Consider the following 23,290-nt stretch of genomic DNA (forward strand, 5'->3'; position numbering starts at 1 on the left):
TGTTGCTGCATGATGATATTATCTAAGTGATGAAAAGTGATTTCTGTATGTGAATGAGGGAAGGGAGGTTTCGCATCACAAAGCAAAAAAAATTACCCTATCACGATCCAGTGTTTGCATTTTACTTGCACATGCTCTAGGAATATACACAGTATGCATCACAGGCTTAATTATAGTGCTCATGTTCTCAATGGTATCCCCTATAAGCGTATGATATTAAATAGGTTTCTATTGATTCATCAACAGAGAAATTTATGTCAATTGATTTAATGTTGATATAAGCTTTATGCAAGTTTGTTTTTTCGAGAGTACACAATCGGTACTATTGCTTCTTTATGCAAGTATGCGATTTCTGAAGTAGTGGGTTCTACCAGGTTTCAAACTCGCAGAGCATATTGAAGGTGGTATAAATCATTGCAGAGTGAATTACATGTAGCTATATGTGGATTTGAATTGAGCGAAGCTTTGCATATTCAAAATTTTAAGTCAAATGAGACATGCATTGCACGTGCAAACTTATTAGTGCGTCATTAAAGAACAGAGATCCGACGGTGCCGCGAGCGGTTTACGCGTGCTTAAATTCAGTTTGAAACGTTTTTCCAAATTAGTAGTAAAAGGTATGGCAGTCCGGTTCGGTCCCGCGCTAGTTCGGCGCCCAGGCCGTAGCACCAATATATGGAGACCATGAGCTACATACGAGCGATAAGTTGAATCGACTCTCGGCATCACGGTATCGATCGCGTGCTAGCTGCTCATCTGTTTTGCACGTACGCCAACCCGGCGACGGCGTACGAACTTGACTCCTCACGATGGCAACGACGGCGCGCTTGATCCTGCTCGCCGTCGCCGTGTCGTTGATGCTGCAGCTCGCCTCCGTGTCGGCGGCGCCACCGTCGGGATCCCGCGGCGGCGTTACGCTGCGCGTGGATGGTAGACAGGTGCGCATATATATAAGTATATGGCTAGCTAGTTGCTTGTCGTTGGTGCAAGTCCATGGATCGAATTCGTCGTCGGTTCCGACAGCTAGCTGTGTTATCTGCATAGTTCGTTTCTTTTCAAACTACCTGGATGTTGACTATATAGACGGCTTTTTTGGGCCATAAAATCACATGCAATCAAGCGTTTTAAGCTGCATGTACATATATACGTATGACTCCGTACTTAATAGTAACTTGGATACTTACGTGTGCAATGCATGCAGGTGGTGGTGGACAACGGGTTGGTGCAGGTGTCGCTGTCGAGGCCCGGGGGCCACATCACCGGCGTCCGCTACGGCGGGGAAGGGACCAACCTGCTGCACTCCAGCAGGAGCAGAAACACTGGCGGGTTAGTACATGCTTCACGCTTGCTTGCGTGTTAATTAATTTGTTTTGGTAATTAGAAACAAGACCTGTATATATGATTTGTAATAAACTTGCAGGTACTGGGATATGGTGTGGGACATCCCCGGCTCCGATCAACGAGACTTGCTCAATTCGTACGTGATCGCGAATTAACTTAATCGCATTGTCTTAGAAATATATGAAGTGTAAATACTAAGCTAGAATCGCTGTATTGTGTACGTACGTAGGCTGGATGGCTCGGAGTTCAGGGTGGTAACGCAGAGCGACGACCAGGTGGAGCTGTCGTTCCGGAGCACGTACAGCCCGGAACGTCGGAACGCCGTCCGGCTCAACGTCGACAAGAGGCTGGTGATGCTCAAGGGCAGCTCCGGGTTCTACAGCTACGCCATCCTGGAGCACGGCGCGGACACGCCGGCCATCGACATCACCCAGGCCCGGCTCGCCTTCAAGCTCAACACGGACAGGTTCAACTACATGGCCATCTCGGACGACGTACAGCGGTACATGCCGCGGGCGGCCGACCGGGACTCGTCCCGCAGCTCCCCGCTGGCGTACAAGGAGGCCGTGCTGCTGGTCGACCCGGCGGAGCCGCAGTTCAAGGGGGAGGTGGACGACAAGTACCAGTACACGCTGGACACCAAGGACAACCGGGTGCACGGGTGGGTCAGCACTAGCAATGGCCAGCCGAGCCACGTCGGCTTCTGGCTCGTCACCCCGAGCAGCGAGTTCAAGAGTGGCGGGCCGCTCAAGCGAGACCTCACCTCGCATGTCGGCCCGACGTGCATCAGCATGTTCCATGGGAGGCACTACGTCGGGAACGACATTGTGGCGCGCATCGGGGACGGCGAGCAGTGGAAGAAGGTCATGGGCCCCGTGTTCGTCTACCTCAACTCAAACTCGGAGAAGGGAGACCCGCGGGCGCTCTGGGAGGACGCCAAGGCGACGGCCCAGGCCGAGGCGGCCAAGTGGCCCTACAGCTTCCCGGAGTCGCCGGACTTCCACAAGGCCGGCGAGAGAGGCTCCGTCACCGGCCGATTGCTCGTAAGGGACAAGTACGTGAGCAGGGAGAATATGCCTGCTCGGGCAGCTTACGTCGGCCTGGCCGCGCCCGGGCAGCCTGGCTCGTGGGCGACGGAGAGCAAGGGCTACCAGTTCTGGACAACGGCGTCGAACACTTCCGGCGAGTTCACCATTGGCAACGTCCGGGCAGGGGAGTACAATCTCTACGCGTGGGTTCCCGGGGTTCTCGGCGATTACATGAACACCACCCGCGTCACCGTAACACCCGGTTAGTACTACTAGCTAGTGTTTCAGAGTCTGCTTCGATTCAACACCAACTCTGTACTGTTTTGTTGACGATCTGGTTTGAAACAGGTGGTGCAATCAACCTCGGCGATCTTGTGTACGAGGCCCCGAGATCAGGGCCGACGCTGTGGGAGATCGGCGTCCCTGACCGGAGCGCGAAGGAGATGTTCGTCCCCGACCCCGACGCGAAGTACCTCAACAAGCTCTTCCAGAACAAAGACAGGTACAGGCAGTACGGGCTGTGGGAGAGGTACGCCCAACTGTACCCGATGGACGATCTCGTCTACACCGTCGGCGAAAGCCATCACTCCAAGGACTGGTACTTCGCACATGTCACAAGGTAAGACACACATATGGATCCATTTCCGCTTTAGTCCAAGCCAAAACGGCATAGGTACTGATCGGCGTTAATCTGTCGTGCAGAAAGGCCGGCGACGACATCGTGCCGACGACGCGGCAGATCCGGTTCCGCATGGGCCGCGTCGTGCCCGGCGGCACCTACACCTTGCGCGTGGCCCTCGCGGCCGCTCACGCGGCGAGGCTGCAGGTCCAGGTGAACGGGGGGACGAGGCGTGGTGGCGGCATCTTCGGCACGCCGGCGTTCGGCGACGGCAACGCGATCGCGAGGCACGGCGACCACGGCACGCAGTGGAGCTTCGAGTTCCCGATCAGCGGGAGACTGCTCCGGGAAGGCGACAACATCATCCACATCACGCAGACGAGGGCGAACAGCATATTCTTAGGGGTCATGTACGACTACATTCGGTTTGAAGGACCTCCCGGTTCTTCCTAGAACATAGTTTTTTTTTTCTTTTTGAGTGATCTACTAGAACAGAGTTGCTTGTTGCTTGTTGAGATGTTCTGGAAGACTAAGTTGAACATGAATATTTGTATATAGATAATTTCCTTTTTCAAATTGTTAATGGCTGTCATTGTGCCACGATCCCATGGCCCCACAATCGACCAGCCTATCTTCCACACCCCTAAGGAAAAAAAACGCTGCGGGAGGAACCCATTGGGCCGGCTCAGTCACGCCTAGGACACGAAACTCCTTGAGGCGAGACGGAAGATAGCGGCGCAGTATGCTGCTATATATAGCACTGGCATTGGTGTCTATGTTTTGTCAAGCCAAAATCGATCGAAAGGCTCGGAGCTATGACCAAGTGGACGTGGTGTGTCACTGTATCGTGTCTCGTCTAGGAAGACGTTGCCGTACCGTGGGAGTCCAGCCTTACGGTAAGTCGCCGCTCGTCGACTTTCTATGAGTTGTCCCAGTTCAGTTCAGATGCCGAGTCCCTTGTGGTGACGACGATGTCGACGAATCATGAAACGAAGTCGATGAGCTCTGGTCTGATCGACTGCTAACACACTATGCATCGCATGGGACAGTGAAAGCACTGGAATCAAATGGACTTGCGTGCGGCGGGCGAGAGATAGCGTGGGAGACCGACTCGCGTGCAGGAGGATGAAAGGGAGTGGTGGGGGCAGTGTATCGACGGAGTTTCCTCCTTTCTTTCTCTTGACTAGGCTAATATACGCGGCAGACAAGTGGACCGACGAGGAGTCCTGCTTTTCTTCTCTCCCCAATCGCGAACTACTGCAGAAACAGTACATCAGCTGACGTGGCACGCGCGAGGAACCCCCCTTGATGTGTATCTTATTGTTTTGGATAGCACTCGCGTCGTCCCCTTAAAAAGACGCTGGCGTCAGCGTCATTTTTGGTCAAAGCCAAAATCGGTCGAAAGGCCTGGAGCTATGACAAAGCGGTGTGTCGTGCCTTGCGTAGGAAGACGTACCGTGGGAGTCCAGCCTTATGGTCAAGTCGCCGCTCATTGACTTTCTACTGGTTGGCCCAGTTCAGTTCAGACGCCAGGTCCCTTGTGGCGACGGCGATGTCGACGATCCACGAAACGAAGTTGGCGAGCTTTGGCCTGATCGACTGCTAACACACGCATCGCATGGGGCAGTGAAAGCACTGCAACCAAATGCACACCTATTTCTTGGCCTCGATCAGAGTTTCCGCTCCAACTAACGGGGTCACCAGCCACCTCGCCCAACACGCGCCAGCCTACATGCAGAGTAGGGCATACTCACGCTCACGACGTTGTTCTGCCCCGCGGGCGTCGACGTACGTGGCATTTTCGCAACCATGCACTAGCCTCCACTGCATTATTGTCTCCGCGTCTTTCCAAAGGCGACCACTTCGTCAACAGTGGGCAGCGGTCGAACCAAGACGACGACTGACTCGGCGACCCCGACCCAGGGCCGGCCCATAGCTATACTGGGCCCAGGGGCAAGTCAAGAATAAGAGGGCCTTCTTCACACACGAAGGCTCAAACAAATTGTAGTACTTCATGTACATAACATAGATTAATGATCTTTGGACTCTAAAACTAGCAGTACAACTATTGACCGACTAAGAGCACTGTATGATAATAGTAATGAAACAATTAATATAGCACCCACAAAAGATCAATTTCCTAACTGTTACAATGGGGGCATCATTTTTTCCCCAGAAAAAAAATAACCTTGTCAAAACTGGTTGTTACTTTTTTTTAAAGTATTGTGTTACCATGAGATATATAAAGCTGGAGACCTTTTACAGTACATCAGGTGAATATAAGCCATCCATTTTTTGTGCTTGGACGGCCCAGATGAGGCGATACTACAGCCGAATTTTGGTAGTATATATTTCGTGGCCGGGGCATTTTTGACATATCACCGTTCATCAAAACCGCAGGGTTGGACAGAGCAGAAATTTCACCGATTCATTCCACATCCCTTCCCCGCACCGCAACGCACCCTCTCCACCGCTGGCCATTTCTCGACGCCGCACGCTCGCCATCGACAACGGCTATCGCGGACGACGATAGAAGGAGATGACGAAGTCGAGCCATCATTGTTCGCTGTCACCGCCATACGCGCTGCGTGAGGTTTTGCCTTCCGCCGTCGGCCGGATCAACCTGTACTGCACCATCGCCCTCTCCTGTCCTAGCCGGCTGTTGTCCTTGGCGGATGGCCCTGCCGTTTGGTGCTCCGTTCGAACTTTCGGGATGTTGAGCGGGTCGCCGAGGGAGATGAAAGGCAAGCCGTCGCTCCGGCCGCATGGCCCTCTGTGCTTGCAGCTGCTTGTTGCCGGATGTGCCATGTATGTGGAGGTCGTCAATTGAGGGATCATCACGCTAGCCTACAACATCACGAAGAGGAGCAGCAGGACCAGTCTGCCCTTCACCTACTAAGACGGCATTTACCTCCTCTAGACGTACATGTACTTCACCAAGTCTGAGACCAAGTCCGTGAACGCCCTGCAGATGAAGCTCAACGCCGAGTCGCCGACGGCGCGTGGCGGCTGCATTGTTGAAGATCTAGGGATGTTGACCCAAAGCTGTGGGACGGAGCGGCCGGCCGTGTGCGACCAAGAAGACAGCCAGCCAGGCGACTGGGGTGGCTGCGTAAGGAATAATAGACAAACTAGAATGAGATGGGATCAAATTGTGACTAATTATATTATTTTCTTATAAGGTGTGATTAATTACATTATTAATCATTACAGTTAACATTAAGAAAGGATAAATCCCTAACTGTAAAAGATAATTCTATCCTAATAGTCAATTACCAAAATGTCCTACGGTAAAAAAAATCTGGGATTAATACTGACCATTAGATCAGTCATATACTACACGTTATTTTTGGTAGTATGATGCACCGTAAAAACTCTAACCTGACATTTGTTTCTGGATTCTCTCCATTCTGCCATGTTCTTCAATAAAAACGAATAACTCATTTCTTCCAAACTATCCTACATAAGGCATAGTAAAGCAAGCTGAGTATTTCATGTTTATACCAATACCATGACGATCAAAACTTAACATGATACTAGCAGAAAAATACTTTCTTGAAGACACGTAACTAAACAAGCTGCATTAAAATATTTAATACAGATAACAAAAGCACGTGGAAACGGATTGATGTGGATGTACTATGTAGCTAGCTTGATCGGCAGGCCACATCGGTCAACACGAACAAGAAGATGATACCAAGAAGTGAATAAAATTGCTCCCTTATCCTAAGGTCCAGAGCAAGAGCAAAAGAAGATCCATGCGGATGTGGTCGGCGTGCTATGTGGAATCTTTGAATTTGAGGAACGAGATTACAGGAAATAAGAACACGTACCATCTCAGTCTCTTCAACATCTAGTTGATGGGGAGTGAGCAGAACGTTGAGAAGGAAGGAGAATCGGCCGAGGAATGGATTCACGCCTTATGTATCCATTAATAGCTAGATGAGACCTTGAAATCGAAGAGGAGTTTGAGGGGTGGCGCTGTATTAGGAGTTTGCGATTTGAGGAAGCAGAGGAGTCCAGGAGTAAATAGAGGAGAACGATGGTCCTGGGTGCAGTGCAAACGGCAGACTCTGATTAGCCATCGATCCCTTCGTGCGGCTGGAGAGTTGGGCCTTTTTCCCCGCTGTTTATCAATTACTGAAGGAACATTACCTGGGCTGGGGCCCCTGCCTGCTCGGGGCTCAGGGCGGGTGCCTCGTTTACCCGGGCTATGAGCCGGGCCTGCCCCGACCGTGGACGGGCTGGTGAACTGGACTATATCCAACAGAACCATGCAGATGCAGGGCCGATGTGCAGTGCGCACACCACTGCTGTCTGCCCAGCGCCCACCAACCACCCAGCATGCATCCTCCTGCAAAGCTGCTGCTCCTCCTCGCGGTGCTGCTCGCCACCTCACCGCATGCGCTAGCGGAGCGGCCACCGGCGGTAGCCGCCCGCACGCCCCAGGAGCGGGCCGCGCTGCTGGCTTTCAAGCAAGGCATTAGCATTAGCAGCGACGCCGCTGGCCTCCTCGCCTCATGGTGCGAAGACGATTGCTGCCGCTGGAGGGGCACCCGGTGCAGCAACCGGACCGGCCATGTCGTCGCGCTCAACCTTCGAGGCCAGGGACTGGCCGGCGAGATAAGCCCTTCCTTGCTCTCCCTGCCGCACTTGGAGCATCTTCATCTCAGCTCCAAGCGTCTCGTGGGCCCGGCTGGTAGTATTCCCGAATTTCTGGGTTCCATGGGAAACCTGAGATACCTCAACCTATCTGGAGCGCCGTATTTTGGGGAAGCGTCGTTTTCTGGCCAAGTGCCCCCCCACCTTGGCAACCTCTCCAAGCTGCAACATCTTGACCTCTCAAGCAATAAAAAAGTGTCCTCCAACGATCTTTCATGGTTAACACGTCTGCCATTCCTAAGGTTTCTCAGCCCGAATTTCGTAGACCTGAGTATGGCGGCTGATTGGGATCATGCGGTGAACACCCTTCGTTTGAGGTCCCTTCATCTTGAAGGTTGTTCACTAACAAGTGCCAACCAATCGCTCCCACACTCAAACCTTATTACAACTCTTGAGGTGCTCGACCTTGCTGTCAATAAGTTTGACCAACCAGTTGCATCTTGTTGGTTCTGGAACCTAACAAGACTCAAGCGGCTCTACCTTGAAGGTAACAACGGCGCCCTGTATGGTCCGCTTCCTGATGCATTGGAGGGTATGGTACGCTTGCAAGAATTATCCTTCTCAGAGAGTGACAGCCACATGATGAGCATGGGATCGACAGACTTGAAGAACCTATGCAACTTGAGGTTCCTATACCTTGACAGTTATTTCTCAAGCGGATTCGAAGCGGAGAGGCTCCGACAATGTTCCTCAGACAAATTGCAGGAATTGCACCTGTTGGGAAACCAATTGACAGGAACTCTAGCGGATTGGATGGGACACCGGACCAGCTTAGTCATTCTTGATCTCGATGCAAAAAACATTACTGGACCTATACCGGAATTTATAGGGAGGTTTACATATCTGAGGGTTCTAGACCTTTGGAACAACCTCCTGACTGGACATGTGCCACCTGAAATCGGTACTCTCACTAATTTAGCTAGCTTGGATCTTGGTCTGAATCACTTGGATGGTCTGATTACAGAAGGACACTTTCATGGTCTAAAAAGCTTAGAGAAAATAGATTTATCTGACAATCAATTGGAGATTATGGTGGGTTCGGAATGGGAGCTTATTTTGCATCTTGCCAGATGGGTCCTCTGTTTCCTGCATGGCTTAAGTGGCAAGTGGATCTTACTTACCTTGACATCTCAAGCACAGGAATAACCGATAGGTTTCCAGATTGGTTCTCTAGTTCCTTCTCAAAGATCACATACATGGATATCCCCAATAACCAAATAACTGGTGCCTTGCCAAAAAATATGGGTAACATGTCATTAGGAATACTATATTGTCCTTCGAACAATATATCTGGTAGAATACCTCGACTGCCCAGAAACCTAGACACATTGGACATATCAAGAAATTCTTTGTCACGGCCCCTGCCATCAGATTTTGGGGCTCCAGAACTAAGTACGATAAGTCTATTCTCCAATTACATCATAGGTCAAATTCCATTGTTTGTATGTGAATTGTACGTGTATTCCTTGGGTTTTTCCAACAATCTTCTTCAAGGAGAACTTCCTCAATGTTTTAGTACAAGAGACAAGGCATTTCTATTGTTAAGTAACAATAGGCTCTCTGGCAAGTTTCCGCCGTTTCTAAAAAACTGCACAATGCTATCTTTTTTAGATCTGGCAAGGAACAGATTCTCTAGAACATTGCCAATGTGGATTGGGAACTTGGGGGAACTGCAGTTTCTATGGCTGAGCAACAACATGTTCCATGGGCATATTCTGAATAATATCACAAATCTCAGGAAAATTTATCATTTGAATCTGGCGGCCAATGGGATATCAGGTTCCATACCTCATCATCTATCAAATCTAACAATGATGACAACACCATATGTACACGTTCCTGGCACCGTCGTTGCAGATTTCCAAATTATGGTTGGCAGTGGCGTAGCTGGAGGGTGGACAGGGTGGTCCATGGACCACTCTGTACACCGGCCCGGTACTCCAGTATACCCATAAGAAAAATTAATCAGGCCACAATGCACATCTAAGGCCTAAGCCCAAAAACTATGGATCTGATAACTAGCTCACTCGTTACTTCCTACGTTCTAGGTGTATGCTTTACCCAAGAAATGTTCCCTCGTATGCTTAAAGCAGTTTTTTTTGTACGCTAAAGGATGGACTTGATGACTCGAAGTCTCCAACCGACCACACGGCGACGACAAACCCTAGCTTTCAGCGTGATAGAAGCCGATGCCGCATTGCGCCAGGTAGGCATAGGGCGGAGGAGTGCCAGCGAGGCAGATGGTAGTAATGCATGCACAGGGTAGAGCTAAACACCAAGGCAGGAACTCCACCGACTTCACACCATTACAATTTAAAATATGATTTCCATTTTCAGTTCAAAGTATGATTTTGCCTTCAAGGTTTAACTATGAGCGGTTTTTATTGTAGAATTGCTACAAAAATTAAACTTCCACATGCATTCTATTGATAAAATCTATACTAGCATGCAATGGTGGAGCAAGACGACAAGTTAGTTTGGATCCTTCCTATGCTCACTATATGCCAATATTGGTGCGTCAAATAATTGGCAGAGGATTCTGCCGCCGGTCATTGGCTTAGAAACCAACAGGGAAAATTATTGCGGCTAGGTCTAACCAAAAAATTAAACAAGGTCCAAATAGAGGCCAACATTGAAGTCAACGTCATTTTTTTTTGGATTGCTCGGAGTGCCAAACCAGACAGATCCTATATCTCTTCCTGCGGAGGGCACAAACCATGATTGGTTGGGGGCAAAGGATATACAATTTCCTATTCAAGTCCTTCCATTATTTTTTCTAAAATAAGTTTAAAGCTGGGGGAGGGGGCATTGGCCCCCTCATCATCTTAACACACATAGCTCTGCCTAAATATATTGGTACGTCATATTTTTTATATAAATATTGTATATATTAATTGGACCATCCTGGCCAAAAATCCTGGCTACACCACTGATGGTTGGTGATATGCCAGTAGTCTTCAAGAGGCAAGAACTTCAATACAGAGGTGTTGGTGTTTTGGAGATATTGAGCATTGACTTCTCTTGCAACTATTTAACTGGTAAAATTCCAGAGGAAATAACGTCTCTTGGTGGATTGATAAAACTGAACTTGTCATGGAATCAATTGAATGGAGGGTTCCCTAAGAAGATTGGGAACATGCAGACGTTGGAGTCACTTGACTTCTCGGACAATGATATTTCAGGAGAAATTCCGTCAAGCTTGCCGAATCTAACATACTTGACCATTCTGGACCTGTCATATAATCATCTAGCAGGAATAATACCATCAGGAGTTCAACTTGACACTCTTTATACAGAGAATCCATTCATATACAATGGCAACCCTGGACTTTGTGGTCCTATCCTTCATAGAAGTTGCTCAGTCAACAAAAATGCAGCACAGCGTGACCATCAACAAAGAAGTAAAAAAAATTCAGAGTCAGACGTTGTCGGAGTAATGGGCCACGAGTAGGCCAACCCGAGTCCCATGACCCTTCAAGACATCGGGGCAAGCTGCGCCCCTCAAGACCCCAGGGCGAAGAGCCGTCTCCTGAGGAGTCGACGGCAGGGCGGCCGACTGCCCGCTCACGGCCGAGTTCCAGGGACAACTTCCAGAGAAGCCGGCTTTGGGGAGTCGGCCGGCGACACCAGCAAACCCATGACCTCATCAAATGGGACGGGGCAGAGGCGTGGCTACAGTGAAGCCCACTCCCGCCCCTTACCAAGGGCAGGCATGACCACAGCACGCCGTACCCAGGAAGATCTCCGTGCGGCGTGGCACTGTTGCTCGGCCGGCCCTGACATCAGTATCACAGTACCAAGTCCTGCGCCCACGACGGCTTGTCTGTACGGCCTGAAGGCAGCAGGGCCCACCAGTCAGCGAGACCTCGGGAGACGGCGGGGGAACCGCTAGTTGGACCCGTCGAGAGTCGGCCCAGGGGAGTCGGCCGAGCCCTCCCCCGGGGCCCACGCGCCATTAATCAAGATGAGATGGGGAGTGGCCACAGTGATCGCCCGCCAGGCGGCGGGGCTGTTGCCACGACCCCATGACCAAGTCTGCGTCATCAGAAGCACGCCTACAGTAATTAGCGGCCGGCAAGACCCGCCCGCGGCGGACGCGGCCTTTCGGCTCCATACCAGACCAGTCGGCGGGGCCCACCAGTCGGCAGGCCCCAGCAGTCGGCGGAGAAGTCGGAGGTCGGAGGCACTGACGGCTGGGCCCGCGCCCAGTCGAATTACCATTGTACCCCTGGGGGGTAGGCCTATATAAACCCCCCAGGGCACCCATGCAAGGGGTTGGATCCCAGTAGTTCTAGACCATACCAGATAGAAGGAGAGAGCTAGCCTTGCCCTCTTCTACCACCAGAAATAGCTCAAGGAGCCACCGTGTAAAAACTTGGCCATAGTGATCATGCGGAGACCCCGCAGAGCAGCAGTAGGGGTATTATCTCCCCGGAGAGCCCCGAAGCTGGCTAAGATTCGCCGGCGTGCATGTCTTCGCCTCATCCCGTTTCCAGGCACCGGCGACGTTTTACTCGCCCCCACCATGATAAGCCATCCGTTGGCATATGTTGCACCAAACCCCCGACATTTGGCGCCCACCGTGGGGCCTGGTGCACCACCGTCCGGAGATCTGTTCTGGACGGGAACCCTTTTCCTCCCTGGCGAGAGCAGCCAGCCAGGCACGCCAGGCGAAGTTTGCATCGACGCGCTGCGCGGCGTTGAGATCGCCTGCGCAGCCAGCTCCTTGGCCAAACTTGCCGGCGAGGTCCGCCTCTCCGACGAACCTGCGTCTGACGCAGGCGCGGGCGGCCCCGAAAACCTCCTCGCGGGCCTCCTCGATCAACTCCACGTTTCCGGCGAGCCTGCTGTAGACTTGGATTCCATAGGCTCCACCGACCCGATGCTGGTCGACTCCGACACCGCGTCGATCGACGCGTTCCCCACCAACGTGGTGGTCTACGACGAACCTCTCCCCCACGCAGAGAGCGACGGAAGCACCGTCACTGAGGTGCTAGTCATCAGTCATGACAAGTTCCCTGGCGGAGGAGCGCCCGACTCACTCGCGCAGCGCTGCAAGACCTGACTGCGCCCATTCCGGAAGATGCTGACGCGGAGACGTTAGAAGCGCGCCGCCTTCAGCTCGTTGAAGGCGCGAAGAAGCTGGCCAGCATGAGACGCTTGTCAGAAGCTTAACAGCGGGAGATGGATCGCGCCGTTGGCGGCTCGCCGGCCCCGGCAGGGCCCAGCCGCCTTGGCGCGGTCCAGCAGCGTGGCGTAGCCATCGCCAGCCTGTTTGGGGCTAGCCGCCCCGTGTACGCTACACCGGCGGAGAACATCCGAGCCGCCCAGGCAGCGGTGGATGAGCTGGACAATTTCGAGGGCGGAGAACGCCGCCTCATGATGGAGCGAGTCCAGCGGCTCCTCGATGCGGCCGCCGCACAGAACGAGGCCGGCTGCCGCTCGGAGGCGCCGCAGCGGCCAAACGACGACCCGCACCGAGATCAAGGCGTGACGTCTCGGACGCCGACTGGCGGCGCTCAAGGAAGAAAGGACAAGGAGCCGGCTGTCAGCGATAGTCGGACTCGCATTACCATAGAGCGCGACCGAGATGGCCGCCCGAGAGCAGTGGAACGACGAGACGACTGTCCGCCTCCCCCTCCCCGCAAGGAGAGGCGAGTCTCCCCGCCGCCTATTGACCATCCGACTCTCGGTGACCGCCTTGGCCGCCGAGAGGGAGTTGGAGAGAATGACGCCCGCCACCGGATCGACCGACTTCACCGGTCCCTGACGCTGGAAAAAGAAGACGAGCTGGGTCCGCCTTGTTTCGGGCCCCGCATCCAGGACGAGCCTTTTCCCAGAGGGTTCACGCTCCCAAGAGACACGCCCAAGTATACCGGCTCCGTGAAGCCGGAAGACTGGCTAGTCGACTATTCCATGGCTATCAGCATAGCAAACGGCAACAAGCGTGTCGCCGTAAAATACGTTCCGCTCATGCTCCAGGGCACGGCCCGGACATGGCTGAACAGCCTAAAGCCCCGCAGCATCAACATCTGGGTTGATTTCACTGAAGCGTTCGTCCGCAACTTCACCAGCACGTACAAGCGTCCGCCCAAGCCTCGTCAGCTCTCCTTGTGTGTGCAAGGTCCTGACGAGTCGACTCATGACTACCTCACGCGTTGGGCTGAGCTCCGGAACTCTTGCGAGGGCATGCACAAGGTGCAGGCCATCGAGACTTCACAGCCGGGTGCCGAGAAGGCACCCTCCTCAAGCACTGTAACGCCCTCGATGCGGCTATATCTCCCACGTGTCGAAGCACGACTTAGAGGCATAACCGCATTGAAAGCAATGTCGCAAGTGAGGTAATCTTCACACAACCCATGTAATATAATAAGGGAAAGAGATACATAGTTGGCTTACAATCGCCACTTCACACAATTACATGAATAAAACATTACATCATCCAGATACAATCAAGGTCCGACTACGGAACCAAAATAAAAGAAGAACCCCAAATGCGACAAGGTCCCCGATCGACCCCAACTGGGCTCCACTACTGAACAACTAGAACGAAACAACACAAAGGACAAGATCTTCATCGAGATCCTCCTGAGCTTGGTTGCGTCATCTGCACGGTCTCATCGGCACCTGCAAACTGGTTTTGGAAGTATCTGTGAGTCACGGGGACTCAGCAATCTCGCACCCTCGCGATCAAGACTATTTAAGCTTATAGGTAGGGTAAAAGGTATGAGGTGGAGCTGCAGCAAGCGACTAGCATATATGGTGGCTAACATACGCAAATGAGAGTGAGAAGAGAAGGCAAAAGCACGGTCGATAAACTATGATCAAGAAGTGATCCTAGAACAACCTACGTCAAGCATAACTCCAACAACCGTGTTCACTTCCCGGACTCCGCCAGAAAGAGACCATCACGGTTACACACGCGGTTGATGAATTTTTAATTAAGGTCGACTTTAGGTTTTGTACAACCGGACGTTAACAAATTCCCATCTGCCCATAACCGCGGGCACGACTTTCGAAAGTTCAAATCCCTGCAGGGGTGTCCCAACTTAGCCCATGACAAGCTCTCACGGTCAACGAAGGAATAGACCTCCTCCCAAGACATTCCGATCAGACTCGGTATCCTGGTTCTACAAGACATCCTCGACAATGGTAAAACAAGTCCAGCAAAGCCGCCCGATGCGCCGACATCCTGATGGGAGCTACACATATCTCGTTCTCAGGGCAACACCGGATGAGACATCCTACGAGTAAAACCAGCCCTCAAGTTTCCCCGAGGTGGCCCCGCAGTCTACTCAGTTCGGACCAACACTTAGACAAGCACTGGCCCCGGGGGGTTAAAAAAAAGATGACCCTTGGGCTGGCCTAACCCAAGGGAAAAAGAGGCTAGGAGGCGAATGGTAAAACCAAGGTTGGGCCTTGCTGAAGGAGTTTTATTCAAAGCGAACTGCCAAGGGGGTTCCCATTATAACCCAACCGCGTAAGGAACGCAAAATCCGGGAACATAACACCGATATGATGGAAACTAGGGCGGCAAGAGTGGAACAAAACACCAGGCATAAGGCCGAGCCTTCCACCCTTTACCAAGTATATAGATGCATTAATTAAATAAGATATATTGTGATATCCCAACAAGTAAACATGTTCCAACAAGGAACAATCATCTCCATGTTCCAACAAGGAACAAACTTCAATCTTCACCTGCAACTAACAACGCTATAAGAGGGGCTGAGCAAAGCGGTAACATAGCCAAACAACGGTTTGCTAGGACAAGGTGGGTTAGAGGCTTGGTTCAACAATATGGAAGGCATGATAAGCAAGTGTTAGGTATCGCAGCATAGGCATAGCAAAAGAGCGAGCAACTAACAAAGCAAAGATAGTAGTGATTTCGAGGGTATGATCATCTTGCCTGAAATTCCGCAAGGAAGAAGAACGATTCCATGAAGAAGACAAATGGACGTAGACAAACGGGTCCTCACAAACATGACGTTACCGGAACCAACCCGAAGAAGCAACACCGGAAAAGAAGCACACAACAAAGTAAACAACCAACACATAAACATGGCATGATGCACAACCAAGTATGATGCATGCCCGGGTTAAAGAGGCATGGTAAGGCAAAGAGCACAGGCAACCCTACAAATTAAGTGGAGCTCAAAATGCAACAAGTTGTATATTGACGAAACACCGCATTAATTATTTAGTTCTCTCCCGGTTAGGTACTCAACAAATTTAAATGTTGGTTAGCATGGCAAGAGGTGAAGCATAACAAAACTATACTATCTAAACAATTTAAATGGGGTCGGACATAACAAATAACGAATCCGGTAAATCCCCATATGCATTTATCAATTTGGTGCAACAACAATTTAACATTTTAATTGTTTTTATCATGATGCGGATGACATAAACAAGTTTATGCAATTTCAAGAAAATGTTGACATGAAAAGATATGAGGCATTTGTCATCGTGGCGGAAAGAAAGGGTGCCACAACGACGATAACGGAAACGGTGCCACGGCAACGTTCCGTTTCCGGAAACTCGATTGAGACATCGGTGCAAAGAAAAAGACGGGAGCGTGTCATGCGAAGAACGGTGGGGTGCTCCCAGTTACCGGGTTCCCACGTGTCGACGGCATGGCAACGAGGAGGAACAACTAAGGTTCACGAGCGAAAACAACAACCAACCATGCATCTCATACAACACAAGCATTCGCTCCACGGGCGTCGTCTCGGGGTTATACCTTCGGAGCGTGCAAACGGGACGGATCAAGTTCGTAGAGGGAAGTAGGCGTTCTCGCGACGGCGGTAGTGGAAGTAGTTGTTCACGTTCGTTCACAGAGGTACTTGCACCTTCGTACTTGACGAATCCGAGGGCTTCGGGGTCGATAGTAGTGATACACGTTTCGTAGACGTTCGAGCCATATCGGTAGCGGTACTTGACGAATCCCGAAACGGAGTTGGCGTCTTCACGCGTAGGGATACTTGGCGTTTCCGGTTCGGTGGTCGTTCGGGCGCCGTATGCCGTGGTACTTGGCGTGCAACCAAAGATGGACTCCGGGTGTCTGTGTTGACCTGGCCACGACAAAGGCAGCAAGGCTAACGGGGCAGCCAGCTCGTCGGGGTCCGATGCAGGGACGGGCAGAACAGGCGGCGATGGTGTGGCAGAGGACGGCAGCTCCGGAGATGGACTTGGCGGCGGGGACGACCGGACGAGATCCCGCCGGATCCGAGGCCAGGGCGGCGGTATGGGGAGGCGGACGAGCTCCAAGACGGCAGCGAGGTCGGGCGTCCAAGGCGGCGGGTTGCTCCGACAGCGTCGAACGGCGATGGCGAGAAAGGGTTTCGGGAGGAGCTCCTCTCCCTGGGTCGATGAGGAGAGCGAGGAGGCTCAGGCACAAGGCCTCCTGTTCGTCTGCTTCGGCCACGAGGACGAGGAGGCGGGCACGCGTGATGGAGCTCGGGTGCGCGAGAGGCCCGGCGAGGATGCGGCTTGAGCTGCAGCCATCCATGGCGCGGCGGCAGAGGAGGTCCTGTGCTCCGGCGAGGTGGGACTCCGGCGTGGGGTGGAGGAGGATTGGGGTCGAGCCGCGGCTTCCCCTGACGGCGCGGTCGGGAGGAGGACGAGGGGGATCGAGAGAGATGACGGCGCTGAGAGGAAGCACGAGAGAGAGATCGAGAGGAGGAGGTCGGCTCCCTGGCGGCTAGGGTTAGAGGTAAGGTGCGGCTGGGCCTAGGTGGCCGCGGGGATGGCTGGGCCCGATTGAGCTAATGGGCCGGCATGGGAGCAAATGGGCCTTGGAGGCTGCTCATGAAGGAGGCCCAAGTGGCCTGCTGCGCTGGGCTACTCTATCCCCCTCTTAATTTTCCTTTAACAGGAAAACATTAAAGAGAAGTAAAGAAAGAGAGGGTTAGGAAAAGAATTTGGGCACGCAGATAATTTTCCTGGACTCGCAAAATATGCTTGTTCCGAGAAAATAGAAAAGGCCATGATAGGAAGATTTAAATTCAAATCCATTTGAATTTAATTCAAAAGGTTGAACTAGGACAAGTTTTTAGGAGTATCCAAAAATGTTCAGATTTTTGGTGGAGCTCCGGAAAAGCGATGAAAAAAATAATGGGCAAAGTTTGGAGGTGCAACTTGAAGCATAAGAGGCGTGGAATTAAGTTGCAAGTGTGTTATGGTGATCCCCAAGAATGGAAATATTTACTATAGCTCTCTAAATATCGAGAGGATATGTTTTAAAGAGAATCACCATGTGAATTCCCTCGATTTAAATGGATCAAAGATCCATACCATTTGTTTAGTTGAGTTTTTAAAACGGGTTGCATGATGACATGATGCAATGCACATGATGCAAAGATGAAATGCAGCAGACCAAACAAAACACGACGAAACCCGGAAACCCTGGAAGGCAACTGAAGCTCCGGTCTTGGGGCGTTACAAGCACAAGCTCCTCTGCGACGAGCCAGAAACCCTCGACGAGCTGCTGATCATAGCAGACAAGTACGCCACGGCCGACTCCTCTATGTAGGCGGAAATTCAAATCAGCACGACTGGCAAAGTAGCTCCTTAGGCTCCAAGAACTCCGGCGGCAGACGCCGACCGGCGACAACAGCAGGGCGACAACAAGCGCAAGGCCCCGCAGCCGGCTTCCGGCAGCCGGCAGGTCGCGACCGTTGAAGCCCAGTAGCCAGAAGAGCAGCCTCCGCCCAAGCGACAGAAAGGCGGCAAGCCGAACTGGTTGCCGGCCTTCTCCTATGAGCAGACCTTGGATGGACCTTGCAAGTTCCACAGCGGCGCGAAGCCGTCGAATCACACCACCCGGAAGTGCCACTAGCTCACCAGGATCGCCAAGGGAGACGGCCTCCTGCCACCCCCGCCTGCTGGGCAGCCGCCTCCGCCTCCGCCCCAGCAGCCGGCAGTCAAGCCAGTTGGCGCAGTACAAGATGAATACCCTGAAGAGCATGGAGCCTATGTGGTGTTCACCAGTGTGGCTGATGATCGACGCAGCAGGCGGCTGCAACGACAAGAGGTGAACGCAGTAGCCTCAGAGACGCCAGAGTTCATGCACTGGTCTGAGAAGCCCATTAGCTAGAGCAGGGCTGACCACCCAGAAGTGATGCCGAGTCCGGGCTCCTATGCCTTGGTCCTGGATGCCACCTTTGCCACGGACAAACGGGCCGCGCGTTTCTCGTGAGTTCTGATAGACGGGGGCAGCAGCATCAATATCCTGTACAAGGACACCATGGAGAAGTTAGGAATCAAGCAAAGACAGCTTCAGAACAGCTGGACTGTGTTCCACGGCATTGTTCCTGGGCTTTCCTGCTCACCAATCGGCAAGATCCTGATTGACGTCCTCTTTGGGGACAAAGATCACTTCCGAAGAGAGTCTGTTTGGTTTGAGGTGGTGGACCTTGAGAGCCCATACCATGCGCTACTTGGCCGACCCGCCTTGGCCAAGTTCATGGCGGTCCCCCACTACGCCTACCTCAAGATGAAGATGCCCAGTTCCAGTGGAATTCTGACTATGGCCGGCGACTACCGGAAGTCGTCCGCTTGCGCGGCTGAGAGCAGTCGGCTGGCCGAGTCCCTGGTGATCGCAGCCGAGAAGCGACTCCTTGAATGAGTTGTGGCGATGGTCGGCAAGCAGCCGGAGATATCGTCCGACCCGAAGGAGTCGGAAGCCGAAGGTTCGTTCAAGCCGGCCAAAGAGACAAAGAAGATACCCTTGAATCCGGAGCACCCAGAGAGGTACGCCGTCGTAGGTGCAAACCTCGACAGCAAATAGGAAGGCGAGCTCGTCGATTTCCTCCATGAGAATCAGGACATCTTCGCATGGTCTCCCAAAGACATGCCAGGTGTACCGACGGATTTCGCCGAGCACAAGTTACATGTCCGATCTGATGCAAAGCCGGTCAGGCAGCCCCTGTGCCGCTTATCAGAAGAAAAGAGAAGAGTTGTCGGAGAAGAGATAGCCCGACTCCTAGCAGCCGGCTTCATTATGGAAGTTTTCTTCCCGGAGTGGCTGGCAAATCCGGTCCTGGTGCTAAAGAAGAACAAGCAATGGCGAATGTGTATTGACTACACGAGCCTCAACAAGGCCTGCCCCAAGGACCCATTTGCTCTACCAAGAATTGACCAGGTGATAGACTCCACAGCCGGATGCGAGTTGTTGAGTTTCTTGGATGCATACTCGGGATATCACCAGATCAAGCTGAACCCGGCTGACAGATTGAAGACCGCCTTCATCATGCCGTTTGGAGCATTCTACTATCTCACCATGACGTTCGTCTTAAGGAATGCCGGCGCCACCTTTTAGCGTTGCATGCAGAAGTTCCTCCTCAACCAGCTCGGCAGGAACGCCCACGTCTACATAGATGACGTGGTGGTGAAGACGGAAAAGCGTGGAACACTGTTGGAAGACCTCAAGAAGACCTTTGAGAACCTACGCCGGTTCCAGATCAAGCTCAACCCCGAGAAGTGTGTCTTCGGAGTACCAGCCGGCCAGCTGCTAGGTTTCCTGGTCTCTGAATGCGGCATAGAATGCAACCCAGTAAAAATCAAGGCCATCGAAAGAATGGAGGTACCCAGCCGACTACTGGATGTGTAGAAGTTCACCGACTGCTTAGCATCCATCAGCCGATTCATCAGTCGGCTGGGCGAGAAAGCTCTCCCCTTATACCAACTCATGCAGAAGACCACTTTTTTTGAGTGGAACCATAAGGCGGACGAAGCTTTTCACCAGTTGAAGAAGATGCTGACTACTCCACCCGTCCTGGCGGCTCCGACTCCTAAGGAACCTATGCTCCTGTACATCGCTGCCACCAGCCAGGTAGTCAGCACAGTCATGGTAGTGGAGCGTAAGGAGGAAGGCAAGGCGCTGCCTGTCCAGAGACCAGTATATTACCTGAGCGAGGTACTGTCGACCTCCAAGCAGAACTACCTCCACTACCAGAAGATGTGCTATGGCGTACACTTTGCTGCCAAGAAATTGAAGCCTTATTTTCAAGAGCATCCAATCACGGTGGTCTGCACGGCTCCACTTGCCGAGATCATTGGTAGCCGAGAAGCTTCTGGTCGAGTGGCCAAGTGGGCCATAGAGCTGGCTCCTTACACCATCTACTACCATCCCCGCACCGCTATCAAATCACAAGCACTGGTCGACTTCCTCATCGACTGGGCCGAGACCCAGTACCTGCCTCCAGTGCCTGACTCCACCCATTGGCAGATGCACTTCGACGGCTCCAAGATGCGCACCGGCTTGGGAGCCGGCGTCGTCCTCACCTCTCCTAAAGGCGACAAGCTCAAATATGCACTGCAAATCCATTTTGCCGCCTCCAACAATGTTGCCAAGTATGAGGCGCTCATTCACGGGCTCCGGCTTGCCAAAGAACTTGGCATCCGCCGGATCTTGTGTTATGGCGACTCGGACTTAGTGGTCCAGCAGTCATCTGGCTACTGGGACACGAAAGACGCAAACATGGCGAGCTACCGTTTCCTCGTGCAGCAACTCAGCGGGTATTTTGAAGGGTGTGAGTTCCTCCATGTGCCAAGAAATGACAACGACCAAGCAGACGCCTTTGCACGAATCGACTCTACCCGCCAAGCAATACCATTTGGCGTCGCCCTTCAACGCCCCCTCAAGTCGTCTGTCACGTCTTCACCAGAATCGGACTCCATTTTTGTGCCGGCTCCTCCCGAAGACGGCGGATCCGACTCCAGAGCTCCGGCAGATGGAACGGGGACTTTGGTGGATGACTCCAAAGCCACCATAGTCGAGCCCGGCCCGGGGACTGTGGTGGCAGACGCGAAGATTCCAGAACTCGGCCCAAGGACCACGCCAATCGACCTGGGGACTTCATCAACCCAGCAAGCGGCTGTTGACTCCAACCCGCCGCCTCCCAGCCCAGTTGCCCTCGTCCAAGTCGCAGTTGTAGTAGTCGAAGAAATAGCAGCACCCGCATGGGCCCAGCCCATCCTCAAATTCCTGGTGAACAAAGAGCTACCAACTGATGAGACCTCAGCTTGGCAAGTACAACGTCGGGCGGCGGCCTATACCATAATCAACAGAGAGCTGGTCAGGCGCAGCGTCACTGGTGTCTACCAGCGCTGCGTAGAGCCAGAGCAAGGCCAGGCGATTCTCAAAGACATCCATCAAGGCGAATGCGGCCACCATGCGGCTTCAAGAGCACTCGTCGCCAAAGTCTATCGGCACGGTTTCTTCTGGCCGACTGCCTTGGAAGAGGCCAAGGAGTTGGTCCAAAAATGCAAAGGGTGCCAGAAGTTCAGCTCCAAGCCGCACCGGCCGGTTTCTGCGCTCAAGACCATCCCCATTGCCTGGCCTTTCGCAGTTTGGGGTCTAGACATGGTGGGACCATTCAAGACAACACGAGGTGGTTTAACTCACCTACTTGTCGCAGTAGACAAGTTCACCAAGTGGGTGGAAGCGAAGCCAATTAAGAAACTGAACGGTCCGACTACCGTGACCTTCATCACCGATATCACAATTCGGTACGGCATACCGCACAGCATCATCACCGACAACGACACAAATTTTGCCAAAGGCGCCTTGGCCCGTTTCTGCGCAACACAGGGCATCCGACTGGACCTAGCGTTCGTCGCCCATCCGCAGTCAAACGGCCAAGTGGAGCGAGCAAACGGCCTCATCCTGTCCGGCATCAAGCCTCGGTTGATTGAGCCTCTGGAGCGCTCGGCTGGCTGCTGGCTCGACGAGCTGCCAGCCGTCCTCTGGAGTCCGCGCATGACTCCAAACAAGTCAACCGGCTTCACGCCCTTCTTCCTCGTCTACGGTGCCGAAGCCGTCATCCCAACGGACATAGAGTTTGACTCCCCACGAGTCACCATGTACACCAAGGAGGAAGCAGAAGAAGCACGACAAGACGGCGTCGATCTGCTGGAAGAGGGCCGGCTGTTGGCACTCAGCCGGTCCAACATCTACCAGCAGAGCCTGCGCCGATACCACAACAGGAAGCCCCGAGCACGCAAGAGGGACGACTCCGGCAAGGAGATAGAGCGGCCATGGAATGCAAATCTCCTCCAAAGATTTTACAGTTGATGCAGTATGTACCATGCTACCTTTTGTATTAAAGTACCAAGACTTCGGGCCCCCCGAGACGAGCTCGGGGACTGCCCTCTTTCGTCTGTATGATAAAAATTATGCCTACAAGTATGTTACTCTTTGTCATGCCGCTTGGCACCGGGCTCGACAAGTCGGCCTGGGGACTTGCCGCCTTGCACTATGAAATGCTTCCTGCAGCCGGACAAGTAGTGTGTAACACCTAAACCGTCTTCTGTCAGAAGCCGCAGCTCGCAGAGCGACTGTACGGTGGGCAGAGGTAAGGTAGAATGGGTGTTCGCATGAAAAATGGCTAAGGACTCAAAGCGTAAAACATAGCTCAAGACGGTTTCCAGCCTTTCTCGCAAACCGACTCTCGGACAGTCGGATTGTCGTCTTCTATCCAACTTGCTCAAGCAATCTTGAAATTGGCTAAGTACTTGCTTTCCCAAAGTAGCCTAGCACTTGATCCAGCAACAGTCCGCAGAGCGGCTGTCCGATTGGCAAGGCAGGCAACTAAGAGAAAGCGGCAAAGGAAAAAAGCCAAAAGAACAATGGGCA

At 52.7% G+C, this 23,290-nt stretch overlaps 1 protein-coding gene and 1 pseudogene across 1 annotated transcript; both read left to right on the forward strand.

The window, feature by feature from the left end:
• Positions 1–809: 809 nt before the first annotated feature.
• LOC119315683 (probable rhamnogalacturonate lyase B) lies at positions 810–3,505 on the forward strand. The gene is made up of 6 exons (XM_037590211.1): positions 810–938; positions 1,202–1,326; positions 1,421–1,477; positions 1,571–2,631; positions 2,718–2,988; positions 3,072–3,505. The coding sequence occupies exons 1-6, from the start codon at positions 810–812 to the stop codon at positions 3,439–3,441; spliced, it is 2,013 nt and encodes a 670-aa protein (XP_037446108.1). The 3' UTR covers positions 3,442–3,505.
• A 3,827-nt stretch (positions 3,506–7,332) lies between these two features.
• Positions 7,333–23,290, forward strand: part of LOC119318861 — a 22,175-nt pseudogene continuing 6,217 nt past the window's right edge.

The sequence above is a fragment of the Triticum dicoccoides genome, chromosome 6A (genome assembly GCF_002162155.2).
Source record: "Triticum dicoccoides isolate Atlit2015 ecotype Zavitan chromosome 6A, WEW_v2.0, whole genome shotgun sequence".
NCBI lineage: Eukaryota > Viridiplantae > Streptophyta > Magnoliopsida > Poales > Poaceae > Triticum > Triticum dicoccoides.

Excerpts from the sequence above, each read along its gene's own strand:
- LOC119315683 (XM_037590211.1), top strand. The coding sequence starts at position 810 with ATGGCAACGACGGCGCGCTTGATCCTGCTCGCCGTCGCCGTGTCGTTG. Across the intron at positions 1,327-1,420 it reads AGGAGCAGAAACACTGGCGG|GTACTGGGATATGGTGTGGG; the intron begins GTTAGTACATGC and ends ATAAACTTGCAG. Across the intron at positions 2,989-3,071 it reads TACTTCGCACATGTCACAAG|AAAGGCCGGCGACGACATCG; the intron begins GTAAGACACACA and ends TCTGTCGTGCAG.